The 16065-nt window shown below is 52.1% G+C and overlaps 1 protein-coding gene across 1 annotated transcript in view; it reads right to left on the reverse strand.

Moving 5' to 3' along the window:
- Positions 1–16065, reverse strand: part of PPP2R1A (protein phosphatase 2 scaffold subunit Aalpha) — a 37253-nt gene that overhangs the window by 12569 nt on the left and 8619 nt on the right. The window contains exons 2-6 of the mRNA XM_077747281.1: positions 11695–11785; positions 8086–8186; positions 3628–3860; positions 2120–2267; positions 1859–2014 (exon numbers count right to left, since the gene is read on the reverse strand). Of these exons, the coding sequence (XP_077603407.1) occupies positions 1859–2014; positions 2120–2267; positions 3628–3860; positions 8086–8186; positions 11695–11785 (729 nt within the window). The remainder of the gene's footprint in view (positions 1–1858; positions 2015–2119; positions 2268–3627; positions 3861–8085; positions 8187–11694; positions 11786–16065) is intronic.

The following is a 16065-nucleotide window of genomic DNA, read 5'->3' on the forward strand; positions in this document are numbered from 1 at the left end:
TAGTTTAAAAAAAAAAAGTGAGGCCCTTAGAATCACTGCTGAGATCTAATCCCAGCACCACAGGGTGACCCTGGACAAGTCTCCAAGCCTCTCTGAGCCCATTTCCTTAAAAGCAAAATGAGGACCATGAGACTACCTACCACATAGTATTGTTGTCTGCATTAAGAATGACAACACAGGGCGCCTGAGGGCTCAGTTAGTTAAACATCCAACTTCGGCTCAGGTCATGATCTCAGTGTTCCTGGGTTCAAGCCCCGCTTCAGGCTTTGTGCTGACAGCTCAGACCTGGGGCCTGCTTTAGATTCTCTCTCCCCCTCTCAAAAATAAATAAACATTAAAAAGAATTTTTTTAATAAAAAAAATTAAAAAAGAGTGACAACACGTCTCTACTCCTCAAGCTGTTGGGGTGGGATTTTCTCTTATCCAAAAACATTCTAGTCATGTCATGGCTCTTACTTTTTAATTTATATTCATCTGTATTTTTCAAATTAGTTACCAGAACATGAACTATTTTTCTAATGAAAATAAATGCATATGGATTGAGGGGGAAGAGGCCTGCTAGGCCCTGCCTGTCCCCTGGCTCTTGAAGCCCTAGTAGGAAGCAGGACAGCTCATGACCAAGACAGGGACAAGCACAAACTCTGAAGGGCCTAATGCTACCTGGGACCACTGCTGCCTCTTCTCCACATATCAGGTATTTGCTGAGGGTCTCCTCTGCGCCAAGCACTGCGCCAATAGCCTAAAATCCCTGCCTTCGCTGAGAAACCCAGTGTGATCCAGTTCATGCTGTCCACAAGCCAAGGACAGGACACCTGTCTTTATCGATGGTGCTGAGCCTCCAGGGTGCAGCCACGTTGTGTTAACATTTTCACAGGGAACATGCTGGAACACAGTTCCTATCCCAGCTCCCACCCACCCATCTTCTAGAACCAGCTGCAGCACCACTTCCTCTTTTCAGTGCCCCATGTGTGTCTGTCGGCCTTGGCACCGACCATTTCCCTCTACCGCAGTGGACCTTCCCCTTTACACTGCCTGGCCTGTGGAGGCCCGTACATACTGAATTCACCGGATCCCCAGCATCCAGAAGAGAGCTGGTGCCCAACAAACATGATGGTAGGAAAAGCAAACTTGGGTCTCCATGGAAAGAACACTGTCAGAGTCAGAGACATCGGATCTTGTCCCTGTTCTGCCTGCCTAGTGGTGTCATTCTGACCAAAGGTTTGAGCCATGCTACAGGTTGAACTGTCCTAACCCCTCATTATCTCAAGAAGTTGACTGCATTTAAGACAAGGTGGTCCTAATCCAAAATGACCGGGAATCCTTATAAGTGGAGGTTGTTAGGACACAGGCATGCACGGCAAGGAGACCATGCGAAGACACACAAAAGGACCATCTACAAGCCAAGGAGTCTTGGAAGAACCACCCCAGCAGACACCTTGGTTTCAAACTTCCAGTCCCCAGGACCAGTGAGGAAATAAGGTACCACCCAGTCTGTGGTCCTTTGTTATGGCAGCCCCCAAAACAAATATAGGCTATGCCTTCTCTTTTGTAAAAGGAGGGAATTCGATTAGGTCAAGAGCACACAGGTACTACCTTCTCTGCTCCTGTGGCTCTCCACAGAACCTGAACTTGGCTCCAGAATCCTTCCCAACACAGCACTTCACGTTGCCAATATTACTCAACCCAGGTTGACCATGTGAAGGGAGACCCAGCCGGATGATCAGAGATCTTAACTGCTCAAATACCCGATGACTCCACTGGATTTAACTAAAACCCCAGCTCCTATATGTGGCCCTGCTTCTTCCCCTCTGAGGGTCTCAGTTTCCCCATCTGTGAGACATCAACAGTCTTCACCCACCTCTGTGAACTTGTCAGCCACCATGTACCGGACACGCCAGGACTTGTCCTCGGCAGCCTGGCGCAGGGTGGGCATCACCAGGGCCTCCAGATCCTCCTGGGGCAGGAGCTGGGCAATGTTCACACACGCCTCCACCGCCAGCAGCCGCACCGAGTCCTGGGAAGAGGATCGGAACAGGGAGAGGGCAGCAGAGGCCCGTCAGCTCTGGGATTCCCTTGTAGACACAGGGTCCGGAGAGGGAGGAGGCTGGGGAGCACCCACCTGCTCGTCAGAGGCCAGGTTGGAGAACATGGGGATGATTTCACTCTTGACGTTGTCCAGCTCCAGCACCTTGGCGAACTCCCCCAGCTTGGAGGCTGCGGCCCGCCGCACCATGGGGGTGTCATCTGAGCATAGGTTCCGGAAGTATCTGGGGGTTGGAAATGGGGTTCAGGAGTAGGAATCCCTAGGATCCCACAGCAGCATACAGCGAAAGCAGCAACTGGCTTTGCCTGTATGGCCCTGGGCAAGTAAGGACCCCTCTCTCTTTGGGGCACCTGGGTGGCTCAGTTGGTTAAATGCCTGGCTTCGGCTCAGGTCATGATCTGGCAGTTTGTGGGTTCAAGCCCCGCGTTGGGTTCTGTGCTGACAGCTGGCCTGGAGCCTGTTTCAGATTCTGTGTCTCTCTCTCTGACCCTCCCCTATTCATGCTGTCTTGTCTCTCTCTCTCTCTCAGAAATAAATAAAACATAAAAAAAATTTTTAAAAAAGTGAGGACCCCTCTCCAAATGTTCCAGGCCTATCAAATGGAGCTGATGGCGATACCTCCCACCACAAAGGGTCATCATGAGGTTTAAATGAGATAATATCTGTGAAAGTAGAGCAGCCAGTCTGCACATAGTAAGTTCTAGTGAATGGAAGGTGATTATATCATTATGACCACATAAAGTTGTTGAGCTAAGAAGCTGGTCGGGGGCCCCTCAAAAGCTTACTTTTCAGGAGTGAATGTTCCAATCAGGGATGTGGGGGAAGCACACGCATGCATGCACACCCACACACACTTCTAAGCACTTGTGGGGAGTTGTAAATCAGTATGCTGTCATGTAAGACTCAGGGACTGGGCTTGCTCAAGGAAAGAAACACATACTAATGGGAAATTTTAATCCAATTAGAAATATTTTCATTCGTGGGGCATCTGGATGGCTCAGTTGGTTAAGCGTCCGACTTCAGCTCAGATCATGATCACATGGTTCGTGGGTTTGAGCCCCGCGTCAGGTTCTGTACCGACAGCTCAGAGCCTGAAGTCTGCTTCGGTTCTGTGTCTCCCTCTCTCTCTGACCCTCTCCTGCTCACACTGTGTACCTCTCAAAAATAAAACATTAAAAAAATATATATTTTTTCATTCACTGTTCTGGGAGAAGAGTCTTACGTACAAGGAATTCTCTGGGGTATCAAGACTAAGGGAGCAGGGCGGAGGAGGTGGCCAAACTGAGCCAGCATGTATGTGAGGGCTCTGGACCCGGGGCAGGCAAAGATGGCATCACACAGCATGGGTGGAGTGCTTTTATGAGCCAGATTCCATTCTAAGCACTTTGTACACGGTAATTCTTGTAAATCCTCACACACCCAATGGGAGGAAGGAGCTCTCGTTTCTCCATTTCCTTAATGAGCACAAGGCTGTGTCTGGACCAGGCCTGGGGACACCAAGGGTGTCCTGCTCTCAGGGGTGGGGGGGAAGCGGGGGCTGAGCTGACAGAAGGGGTCCATGCTGAGGGGAGGCTGGGACTCACTGTCGAAGTTCTGCCTTGACAGCGCTGGACACGCGGGGGTAGCAGACAGAGAAGAGGCCACAAGCTGAGGTGCGGGAGGTGAACCAGTCGCCGCCCGCCAGCCGCTTCACCAGCGGCACGAAGTGGGCCTCAAGGTCAGAGGGCGAGTGTTCGTGTGAGATGGCCCGCAAGGACTCCACTGCCTTGTCCCGCACCACCGTCTCCTCCACCGTGGCCAGCGACTCCAGGGGCGGCTGTGGCACAGAGCACAAGGTCACCGCAGGGTCCCTCCCCACCGCCCCAGCCTCATGCCCCACCCCATGCTGCTAGGTCATCTCCAAGAAACCTTCCATGACTGGGGCACCTGGGTGGTTCAGTCCGTTTAGCGTCTGACTTTGGCTCAGGTCACTACCTCGCAGTTTGTGGGTTTGAGCCCCTCATCAGGCTCTGTGCTGACAGCTCAGAGCTGTCTCTCTCTCAATAATAAATAAATGTTTAAAAAAAAAAAAGATGTAGAAACCTTCCATGACCTCTCCATCCAGGCCTTCACCCAGCAGACCTTCCTGAAAAGGCTCAAGGCGCTTTGGCGAAGGCCACGAACCTCACATTTATACCCCTCACTTTCTGAGCAGATGGCTGTACTTGTTATTAGCTCCTCAAAGTGCATGAATAATCACAGATGTGGACTGGAACATCTACGTGCTGCATTTCCTAAGCAGGGCCACTGCGTAGCACAACTTAGGATGGGGGGAGGGGACAATGATGGCCCTAACTCACTGAATCCTATGAAGCAGGTCCCATGACTGTCTTCATTTTACAGAAGAGGAAAGTGAGGCAGACATGTTAAATGACTTGCCCATGCTAGTGCTAGCCACAAGTCAGGACCCAAACCAGGCCACCAGGCTCCTGACCTTGCAAAGACAGAAAGCAGAAGGCACAGCTGTGGTTTCTGACAGGTGAGTGCCCCACGAGTTCCCTCATTGGGGAACCGGGGTCTCAGGATTGTGAGGCCTGGAAGGGTCGTGGTTCTTTAGGGACATCTGACTGGCTCATTGCTATGTCCCCAGAGGCCCACAGAACTCCTCAGATAGGGCAGAAACTCGGCAATTACTGACCAGATGAAGGGAGACTTAAGTGACTCTAGTCTGTGCAAATAAAGGTGAGGAGAGTCTGCAGTTTGGAGTCCAGCGTGGCCAGACATGTGTAGAAGGAAGGAAGAAATCATAAATAGAAATGTCTCCAGGGCCCAGGCAGGCAACAGAATGAAACAAGAAGCAAAGGTGATGGGTAGTGGCAGGGAAGCGCGAGAGCACACGCAGCCTGGGGACAGCGGTGGCTTCCCTGCTCCATCGACTGGCTCCGCAGGAAAACACAGCTAGTAAAACCAAGCCTACTGTTCTCCAAAAGCAGCTGGAAGGGCCAGGCGTTTATATGTTAAACATCTCATTTAACACATGCTACACTATGGGTGAGTCTTGAAGACCTTCTGCCGAGCGAAACAGGGCAGTCAGAAAGGACCAGGATTCCTTTACATGCAGACCCTCGAGTCACCAGATCCAGAGAGACAGAAAGTAGGAAGGTGGGTCTCAGGGACAGGGGGAGAGGGGACATGGGGAGGTGCTAGTTAATGGGGACAATTTAGGTTTCGGAAGAGGACGGATGGTGGTGATGGCTACACCACAAGATGAGTATACTTCATGCCACAAAACTGTACACTTAAAAATGTCTAAATTTGTAAATTTCATGTATGTTCTACCACAAAAACAAAGATTTAAAAATCTCATTTACAAAGTTATGCAATGATTCAGAAGAAAAATGTAATGCTGCACTAGCCCAAGGGTGCTGGTATGTGGCCTGTCATAAAGCCATGCTATTGCAGGGTTTCTGGTTTTAGACCGGCTCACGGAGTGAGGCTGGAGGTGGGGTCACTGGGCTGCTGCAGGGGCTGGGCTCCTCTTTTCCGGCTTTTCCTGCTCCCCCAGCTGGCACCTGGGAGGTCCTCAATTGGTATTTGCTGGGTGACTCTGAGTAGAACCTACCTGTTCCACTCAGAGAAAAACCTGTCACTAAGGCCAAGTGGTTCTTATGTCAGGGAAGGGTCTCTGCCCCAGTGGGTTGCCCCAGTGGTTGTCACAGTGAGGTCAGGACCACCCACAACAGGATCACCCAGGAGGCCTTGCCCAGCACAGACCATAAGAATATCAGACCCTTGGGGTATCAGACCCAGGAAGGTGCAGGGTTAGGAAACTCAAGCGATGCTTTCCCATGATGAGCTGTACCGTGGGGCCTCTCTACGAAGCAGAGGTGGAGTTCTCAAATCCAGAGAACATGCAGGGGAGGGGAGAGGTGTGAATCTCCTAAAATCACTGTACTTTTATTAGAGGGTCTAGACTTTTCATCAGATTTTCAAAGAGATCCATGAATCCAAAAGGGCTAAGAGTTGATGATACAGAGTCAATCCTCGTGCTGTGGCTAGATGGGTCCCGATGAAACTAATTCCATTTCACCTCTGCAGAGAACAAGGGCTGGGATTGGCTCGGACACACTTCTGGGGTGGGAGTCCCCAGGGCCCATAGTTGGTACTCATGTTTATGGAATGAACAAATTGCACAACAGCCATTTTCCATTGCTCTTTAATTGTCAAAATCCAGACTCACTGCCACCTCCTCTGGGAGGACTTCCTGTACAGCTCCCCCATCCCATCTAAACAGGTTAGGTGCCTCCTTTGGGCTCCAAGCTCCCCCAGCTTCCCTCTGGTGCAGCTCCAATCAGCCTGTGGAGCAACTGAGAGACGTTGGAGGGTAGGAGAGAGGAGTGGCAGTGGTGAAGAGGCAGGGACCTAGGTTCAAATCCTGACTGTGTCTTCCCAGCTCAGGCAATCTACCTAACCAGACCTGGCACCTCTGAGTGTCCTCATCTGCGAACCGGGGCTAGCACTGGCGTGCATCTCCTAGGGTCTCTAGGGGACACGACGAGTGACTGTGCAGAAGGCACCTGCAGGCACTGAGCAGCACTTGGGGGTTCTGAGCGCTCCCCAGCCCAGGGCCCTGAGGACAGGTCTACCACTCATGTGAACACCAGGAACATCAGTCCCAGAGGACAGGTGACTCTCCCCCAAAAGAAGTACAGGATTACCCTGACCCCCAGGATTCTAGCCCTGTCCCCACGTGAGAGTCCCACGCCATCTGAAGGCCCTGGGCCCCTTGCTGAAGCTATGGGGGGTGTGCTTTCTGCTCCGGAGTCCTTGGACATGCTGCTGAAGGCTACACATTCTCTCCTCAGAAAAACAGCCAGGGTTTGCAGAAAGTTCCATGGAATTCAATGGACTCCTTTTAGGCTGGTCCCCAGACCTCCTCATACTCCTCATGTTAAGCAACCCTAATCTATGTAAAATGTATGAAAGTATCTCATTTCATACACAATTTACTGTGTGTGTGTACACATAAATTATACACGGACACACAGAAGAAAGCTAACAGACGAGAGTTTAAGGACCTTTATCAAATTTTTTCAGTCGTACCGCTGCTCTGAAGAAAAACTACTGCAACTGCTCAAACCCCAAACCCCCCAGTTTTAAGAAGTGCCATTATTGCATACACCACTAAAAGGAAAGAAAGGCTAATGAAAAACTTAAGACATCATTAAGCACAGATGCCCAATTGTGAAACTGTGTCTTTACAAACCATGACAAACAGAACTAGTGAGGGTGGAGTGGAGGTGGGGGCAGCAGTGGCCCAGAGCTCTGAGGGGTGGTGGGAACCAAAGGACTGGAAAACCCCCGAGGCTCCTCCCTCCCAGGTCGCAGGACCAGAGTCCTCCCTTCTCTTCTCACAACAGCAGTTACTATCAGTATCTAACCCCCCCGTGTCCCCAGCCATCACCAAGCATGGGGGTGCTCAGGCAGGCGCCTGGAATCCCAGCTCTGCCACTTAGCACCTGTGAGGCCTTGGCCAAGATGCTTAACCTCTCGGCACACCGTGGCTCACCTACAAAAAGGGTACTTTCCCTACCCCAAAGGATGGACGTGGGTTCAGGACATACATCATAACGACACTGACACCTGATGGTACCTACATATGCCAAGGGCTTAAATCAATTATAAAGACAAGTTTTAGTGACTCCCATTTGATGGATAAAGAAAGTATAACACAAAGAGGTTAACTCACTCTTACAAGTCACACAGTAAATAAGTGATAGGACTCAGATGGTCTCCAAGCCCCTCTACATATAGAGCCACGCAGGGCCTGGCACTGGTTAGGCAAGGGCCCAGCTAACAGAAAGGAAAACAAGTGCATTTTGGGTACTTCTGATTTAAATGCCATTACTGACTTACTGCATTCAAGAGAATGTGCAAGGCCTGCCTGTTCCTAAAAGGTGACCCGCAGCCTCTCCTGCACCCTTCCCACTCTGCTGCTGCCAGGGCCACGGGTCTGATCCCCAAGGGGAGGGCAAGGGGACCTCCCTGCTTCCCAGACTCACCAGCAGGCAGTGCACATACTCGGGGCCTCCCACCAGAGTGGTGAAGGTGCCCAGCTGTTCCGCCAGGGCCAAGAGGACCTCATCCTCATCGTAGATGGTGTCTGTGGAACAAAGACAGACTCCGTTACGGTCCCACCCCAAGTCTGACCCCAGCGCCTCAGTGACCCAAGCTGGGAAGAAACTGGCTTCGTTCTGCTTCCTCAAACCGTCAGCACTCAGTTTCCCTGCCCGCTGTCTGGGCTGGTACGGAGACTGGGGTGCAGGAATGGGTCAGAGAACAGAGCACCAAAGTCCCGCTTCTGGCCTTCACGAGGTGAGGGACACTGGGGAAGCGAGACCACTCTGCCAGCCCATTACTGCACCTGTAAGATAGGGCTAGTCCACCTCTCAGCATGAATCACTGAGGAGCAAACAAGACCAGGCAAGCAGAGCACAGAACCCGATACCTGGGGGCTTCTTGCTTCCATCCAGCTTGTACCTCAGCACTGCCCTCTCTGCCAAGAACTCATCTTTCCCCTGAGCCTGAGAAATTCTTCTCCATCCTTCGAGACTCAGTTCAGCTACAATTTCTTGGAAAGTTTCCTGACCAGACCCGGCACGTCCCTTATCCACACTCCCCCTAACCCCAAGCCACCTTTATCAGAGCCCTCATCCTAGGGGTCTAGGACTGGCTCCTCTCTGTACCCCAGTTCCTAACAGAGACAAGCACCGCAGGGGCTTAGCCCAGCTTTGCCGGAAGGACAGATGATCGTGTGAAGACAGAGCTGCTGTGTCTTCATGCTCAACCCAAAGACCTTTCTCCTCAACTGCTGACCTCTGTGGCAGAAGCGGTCTCTGGCAAGAGCTGCTCACCTCTGTGACAGAAGACGCTAACGTCCCTGGCATCTATGCTGGCATTTCAACTTCCTCAGATTAAGCCAAGCTTACAGCAACCCAGCCAGACATCTTGAGGCCCCCTTGCGGCTGACACGTCAAGTGACCGTGCTCGGGCCAACGGGGCGTGAGACAAGTGGTCGGTTCCACTCCGGGTCACTTCCTCACCAACCCCCCACTCCCCCCACCTCCCCCACACCCCCGCTCATGGTGCTGTTGCCACCATCCTCCTCTTGTACTGGCTTCTCTGCTCTACCACTGGCTGCTGGTGGAGTGGGGGTGTTAATTCACCTCACCTCTGAGCCTGTCTTCTCAGCCCCACACCCCAGCAGAGCTGTTTGAGACCCAAGTGAAGGGGTGCTTTCTGTGAGGAGCTCAGCATGGGGCCTGGCTGGAGTTAGGACTTCTGTAAACACAGGTCAGCATGGCTCCAGGCCCACCAGGCACTTGGTCCTTCCCGGCCTCAGTTTCCCAGGCCCTATCTGTGCACAGGTAACCTCACCCTCTCCATTTTCTCTATCTCCTTGTGCATTTCCACGGCCTCAACTCATGTTTAACTCAGTCTGCAGTCCAGACTCCTCAGCCAAGTCATGTTCCTGAAAGATCTGTAGGAACTGCCAACACCTCATATTTTCACCGTCCCCAGCTGCACAGAACTGCTTTCCCAGCCTTCCTGCTCACCTGGCCTCAAAGGCATAGGGCCGCCTCCTCCCACCTCTCTGACACCGACCTGCCAACCCCCCACCTCAGGGTCACTCTGATATCACTACCTCTTGCTGGGTGACTGCAACTGCTTCCTAACTGGTTTTTCTGCTCCTGCCCTGGCTCCCAAACTGCTTAGCCTCCTCCCAGAATCCTGAGTGATCCTTAAAATCATGACACTCCCCTACCTCAATCTCCCAGTGGTTTCTGAGATGTGAATTAAAATCTAGACTCCACGTATCGTGCTCCCATACGATGCGGCCCCTGTCCTCCTCCAGATGCACATCCTCCCTCCAATCCTGTGCGCCTCCCATGACTGCCACACATGAGCATACGCCGGCCTCTCCCCATGCGTGGAACATTCTTCCCCCGGAGCCTGACAGGGCACCGCAGAAGACCTGCCCCAACCGCCACCAGAGCATCCTTCCCCTTTCTCCCACTTTGTGTCTCTCCCCGGTCTCCATCACTACCTGTCCCCTGACTGGAACAGAAGCTCCGAAGACAGAAACTTCGATCTGTTCCTCACCTCACAGCACATACTGGTGCACGTTAGACATTCATGAAATAAATACGTCTTTAAATGGCCTACTTACAAGTATTTTTTAACTACACTATGTTAGCTTAAATGTACCCAGATCTTTTTTAAACAGAAAATACTCCTCTCCTGAACCTGAAGAAATGTCATGGCCACGAATAAAGGCAGAGATCAAGCCAGTCCTCCGTCTCAGGGAACCTGCATCCACACACTTGCCCCAGTCTGTGGACGTGAACTAACCCAATCCTCCCAGGAGGGACTGCGAGCACTGCTGGGCGCACGCACACAGGGAAGTGGCAGCATCCATTACTGTTACTCACGCCCACACCAACGCTACAGCACACGCATGCTCATCCCCACCTCCCACAGCAAAACTGTAAGGAACAGTTAGGTTAAGTAACTCACCTAATGTCACCAGCTGCTGACTGTTAGCAGTGCGAACCTGGCTCTGTCTGCCTCCAGACCCCTTTCCCCAGCCCTGCCCCCAGCCCACAAGGCCCAGCACAGGGCAGACCCTCACAAACAATGTGTTAACTCCCCGATGAGGCCTCGCTGGCAGAAAACACCCCTGAGAGCCCCCACTCCGCCCGGGGCCCCAGGAGTCCACCTCCTTACCTGTCAGGAAGGGCAGGAGCTCGCTGCGGGTCCTTTCCACCCCAAGGGCCAGAGCGATGGTGGACAGTTTCTTGATGCTGTTGAGGCGAAGCTAATGAGAGAAAAGAACAGCAGGGTCTGAGAATGCTAGCAAGCCCTGACTTACGGGTGTGGGGCAGCCTCTGGAAGCCTCACTAATGTGTGGAAGGATGGGGGACACCGACCAAGTGACTGAGTCAATACAGTGGTAGCAGCAGCCTCAGAAAAAGCATCCAATGAGTCTTACGGAGCCGATGCCCATTCTGTGGTACTCCCCAAGACCACTCTCTAAAACTGTTCACTGCCTGCCCGCACCCCCGGTCCTCCTCCTCTGCTTTCACCCCTCCTGCACTCAGGACCTGACAGGCTCCAACANTCTCCTGAACCTGAAGAAATGTCATGGCCATGAATAAAGGCAGAGATCAAGCCAGTCCTCCGTCTCAGGGAACCTGCATCCACACACTTGCCCCAGTCTGTGGACGTGAACTAACCCAATCCTCCCAGGAGGGACTGCGAGCACTGCTGGGCGCACGCACACAGGGAAGTGGCAGCATCCATTACTGTTACTCACGCCCACACCAACGCTACAGCACACGCATGCTCATCCCCACCTCCCACAGCAAAACTGTAAGGAACAGTTAGGTTAAGTAACTCACCTAATGTCACCAGCTGCTGACTGTTAGCAGTGCGAACCTGGCTCTGTCTGCCTCCAGACCCCTTTCCCCAGCCCTGCCCCCAGCCCACAAGGCCCAGCACAGGGCAGACCCTCACAAACAATGTGTTAACTCCCCGATGAGGCCTCGCTGGCAGAAAACACCCCTGAGAGCCCCCACTCCGCCCGGGGCCCCAGGAGTCCACCTCCTTACCTGTCAGGAAGGGCAGGAGCTCGCTGCGGGTCCTTTCCACCCCAAGGGCCAGAGCGATGGTGGACAGTTTCTTGATGCTGTTGAGGCGAAGCTAATGAGAGAAAAGAACAGCAGGGTCTGAGAATGCTAGCAAGCCCTGACTTACGGGTGTGGGGCAGCCTCTGGAAGCCTCACTAATGTGTGGAAGGATGGGGGACACCGACCAAGTGACTGAGTCAGTACAGTGGTAGCAGCAGCCTCAGAAAAAGCATCCAATGAGTCTTACGGAGCCGATGCCCATTCTGTGGTACTCCCCAAGACCACTCTCTAAAACTGTTCACTGCCTGCCCGCACCCCCGGTCCTCCTCCTCTGCTTTCACCCCTCCTGCACTCAGGACCTGACAGGCTCCAACAGGGGCGGCCACGTTCCAGCACCTTTACGCTGTGCCAGGTCCTAGGCCAGGCGCTCACATGGCAAGCTGGGGGCAGAGCTGTGGTAAGCCCCATTCTATACAGGAGGAAACAGCTTAGGGAGCAAAAGCCCCTGCTACAGGTCACACGGCTCAGATGGTGTGGTGCAGGGACCAAAACCCAGGAGCACCAGGTAGCAGTGATGATCACAGAACAAACAATATTATAACAACACTGCTACATAAACAGTAGCCGTAGTATTAATACCACTAGTGTAACAGGTTGAATAGTGGCCCCCAAAAGCCATGCTCCCGTCCTAGCCCCTGGTATTCATGAATGTGAATGAATGTGAAAACAGGGACCCTGAAGATGAGATGTAATGAAGTCAGCCTCTCGAGATCACCTCAAATTCAGGGAGGAGCCCTTGTGAAATAGAAAATATGTTTACTGGTCTCTGCCCCTGGTTCCTGCACACAGTTCCTAAAACACTTGCAATTTCCTAAGTGATAAAAACACTAAGAGCATCTTCCATTCCAACATTTGGTTTCTGACCCGGATTCCTGACACAGAGCTCCTAAATCCCTTGGAATTTCCTGAGTGACAGGAATATCTTTTGTTCTAATGAAGCGAATCTTGGTGGGCTCCTGGATGGGGGCTGGTCACCAGGAAGACCAAGCTATAGTCACAGCCTGGAACTTTCGGCCCTACCCCCCATTACTGGGGAAGGGGCTGGAAATGCGAGCTAATGATCAATCATGCCTGCATGAAGTTTCCATAAAAATCCTGAAAGTACAGGGTTTGGGGCGCCTCCAGGCTGGTGAACACATCCACGTTCCAGGAGGGTGGCGCACCCCAAATGCAGGGGAGCAGAAGCTCCTGTGCTCAGGACCCTTCCAGACCTCACCCTATAGGTAGCTCTTCATGTGGCTGTTCATCTGAATCCTTTATATCTTTTATCAGATAATAAATTCATGTATCTAAGTGTTTCCCTGAGTTCTGTGAGCTGTTCTGGCAAATCATCAAATGCAAGGACAGGGTCATGGGAACCTCCAATTTGCAGCCAAGTCTGACAGAAGCTGTGGGTGACACGGAGACCTATTACTTACAACAGGCATCTGAGGTGGGGAGAGGTCTTGGGGACAGAGCCCTTAACCTGTGGGGTCTGCGCTGATGCCAGTGTCAGAACTGAAACGCACTGTGGGACACCCAGCTAGTGTCGCCGAGAACTGCTTGGCGTGAGGAAAACCTCACAAATGGTGTCAGAAGTACCGAGTGTGGCCGTGCCAGGGGAGTGAAGGAGACACACGGGAGAGCGAGTTTGCTCTACATGTGTCCCAGTGAGACTGTGTCCCGGTGAGACAGAAAAGGAGACACAGAAACACATGGAGAGAAGATCATATGAAGATGGAGGGCGAGACTTGTGGTGAGGAGTCCACAAGCTATGGAGCATCACGAATTGTCAGCTGCCACCCAAACCTAGGAGTGGGGCATGGATTGAACCTTCTTCAGAGCCTCCAGAAGGAGCCAACGCTGCTGATGCCTTACTTCAACCGTCTGGCTTCCAGAACCATGAGGATGATTTCTGTTGCATCAAGCCACCAAGCATGTGGTGACTTGTGGCTCCAGGACTCTAACGCGTCTGGCTCACACAGGACAGGCTTCACACGGAGCACCTCCCAGGGAGGTCAGCATCCAATACCCCCTTTCCCTTCCGCGGAGCCCGGCTCAGAGAGACAGGCACATGTGGACATAAGCACTGGGACAAAGGGACCTGGCGCCGCGGGCCAGGAATGGAGACCCCTCCTGGTCCTCCAGCTCCACAAGGGCAGTGGCGGAACGCAGGGAGGTCACGCGTGGGAGTAGAAGGAAACACCCTCATGAATGAGTAAGCCACTGCCAGGCACCCAGAGGGCATCCTCTTCCTGGAAGGAGAGGCCGAGCAAGAAGGGATGGGGCTCCCTCGGCTGGTTCTTTTCCCAAAGAGGTCTGCCTGCCAGTGCCTGCGATCCTACATCGGTCCCCTGGTCCAGGGGTTCAAAAGTCTCTCTTTTTTTTTAAATTTTTATTTATTTCTAGGAGAGAGAGAGAGAGAGAGAGAAAGCGTGAGCAGGGGAGGGTCAGAGAGAGAGGGAGACACAGACTCCGAAATAGGCTCCAGGCTCTGAGCTGGCAGTCAGCACAGAGCCCGACGCGGGGCTCGAACCCACGAACCGCGAGATCATGACCTAAGCGAAAGTCGGACGCTTAACTGACTAAGCCACCCAGGCGCCCCTCAAAAGTCTCTTTCAAAGTCTCTCTGAGATCACGGACACTGGTGGGACTCTGAGGACATGCTGTGGCGCCCCCTCCTCCTCCTCTCACAAAAATGCACTCGCAACTTCTCATACAACACCACTGGGTTTTTGGGTTTAACGTGGTCCAAATGCTCACTCCTCTGGCAGCAATTAACCTCAAGATTAAGTATTATGAGGTCTGCATCTTATTTTTAGCCAAAAAATAAAACACATATATAGACAGACCAATAGAAACATAAAATCAAAATATGGTGAACACTAACAGTTAATGAAAATGGGTAGTAAATATAAACCTTTTCTGTAAATTGTCGGCAAGTGAATATTTTGAGCATTTTCGGCCACACAGTCTCCGTCCTAACTACTCAACTGTGCACTGGCACAAAAGCAGACACAGAACCAGACGATATGCCAACAAATGGGCCAGGCTGTGTTCCCATAAGACTGCAATTGCAAAGCAGGCCATGGGCTTAGTGTGGCCTACGAGTTGTAGTTTACTGGCCCTGGTACTAGCCTTTAAATGTTCTGTATGTTTGAAGTTTTCCTTAATAAAATATCAGGGGGAATATTGACTCAGTTGCTGGTTTCTTTCCTCCTTGTTGCCTCCAAGTTGGATCTCTGGGTTCTTTTCTCGGCTGGGCTATGGGGAAACATACAGGGGGGCCAGGCCTACACCAGGTGAGCGGCGGCCCTGAGGAAACGGAGATGCTAGCAGGGAACGATCACTCGCATAATGTCAGCAACAAGAGCTGCTTATGTTTACTGATCACTTACTATGCTTGGTAGCCTTCAAGTGCTTGATGTGGAGAATTCACACATCCCAAAAACTGGGCTCTGAGGCAGGTATTGTTACTGGAATCTCTCTTTTAAGGGTATGGATGCTGATGCACAGAGAAGCTGTCATTTGCCAGAAAATAGTGGAGCCCAGACTGGAAGCCAGGAATCCTGACTCTTAATCTCAGCATCACTGTAGTTTAGGAAAGATGCCCAAGGGGTGGGCTCATGAGAATCAGGGCATCTCTGCCATGGGGGAAAGCCCCCTTCCCTCCTGCTGTCCTTGGACTTTCTGGTTTTGGTGTCACTGAGGACATCATATTGCTTTCTTCAGCACAGATGGCACCATGAAAGACGGCACAGGGTGGTGCTCTGGAGCCACAGGGCCTGGGTTCAAGGCTACGCAGCTTTACGTTATTAACTATGGGATCTTGGGCCACTCTCTGCACCTTTCTGAGCCTCAATTTCCTCACCTGTGAAATGGGGATTACAACATCACCTATCCTCAGAAGGTTACTGTGAGTGCCAAGTGACATATCCTGGGAACACCCTAGGACCAGCAAAGACAATAATGGCAGCTGTGTCGACTTCACCCTGCTGCAGCACCATATTCTGTTCAGGTGTCAAGAAGGGCACACGTGGGTAAGTATCCACTAAGGCCTCTCTTCCTTTCTGTTAGAGCGATAGAAAAATAACAGCAAGTATTTCTGTGGTACATACTGTGTGCCAGGCTAGGTGCTTTAATATCTCAACTCACTGGATCCTCTCACAACCTCAGGAGGTAAACACAGGACCACTCATCACATGGCAGAGAAAACAAAGGCACAGGGAGGTTCAGTAACCTCACGCAGCTCACAGGTGGCAGAGTCAGGATTGGAACCCCAGCCACCTGGCTCTTTGCCAGTACCATCAAACT

This window comes from Crocuta crocuta, unplaced genomic scaffold, assembly GCF_008692635.1.
Source record: "Crocuta crocuta isolate KB4526 unplaced genomic scaffold, BGI_CrCroc_1.0 scaffold334, whole genome shotgun sequence".
Taxonomy (NCBI): Eukaryota; Metazoa; Chordata; class Mammalia; order Carnivora; family Hyaenidae; genus Crocuta; species Crocuta crocuta.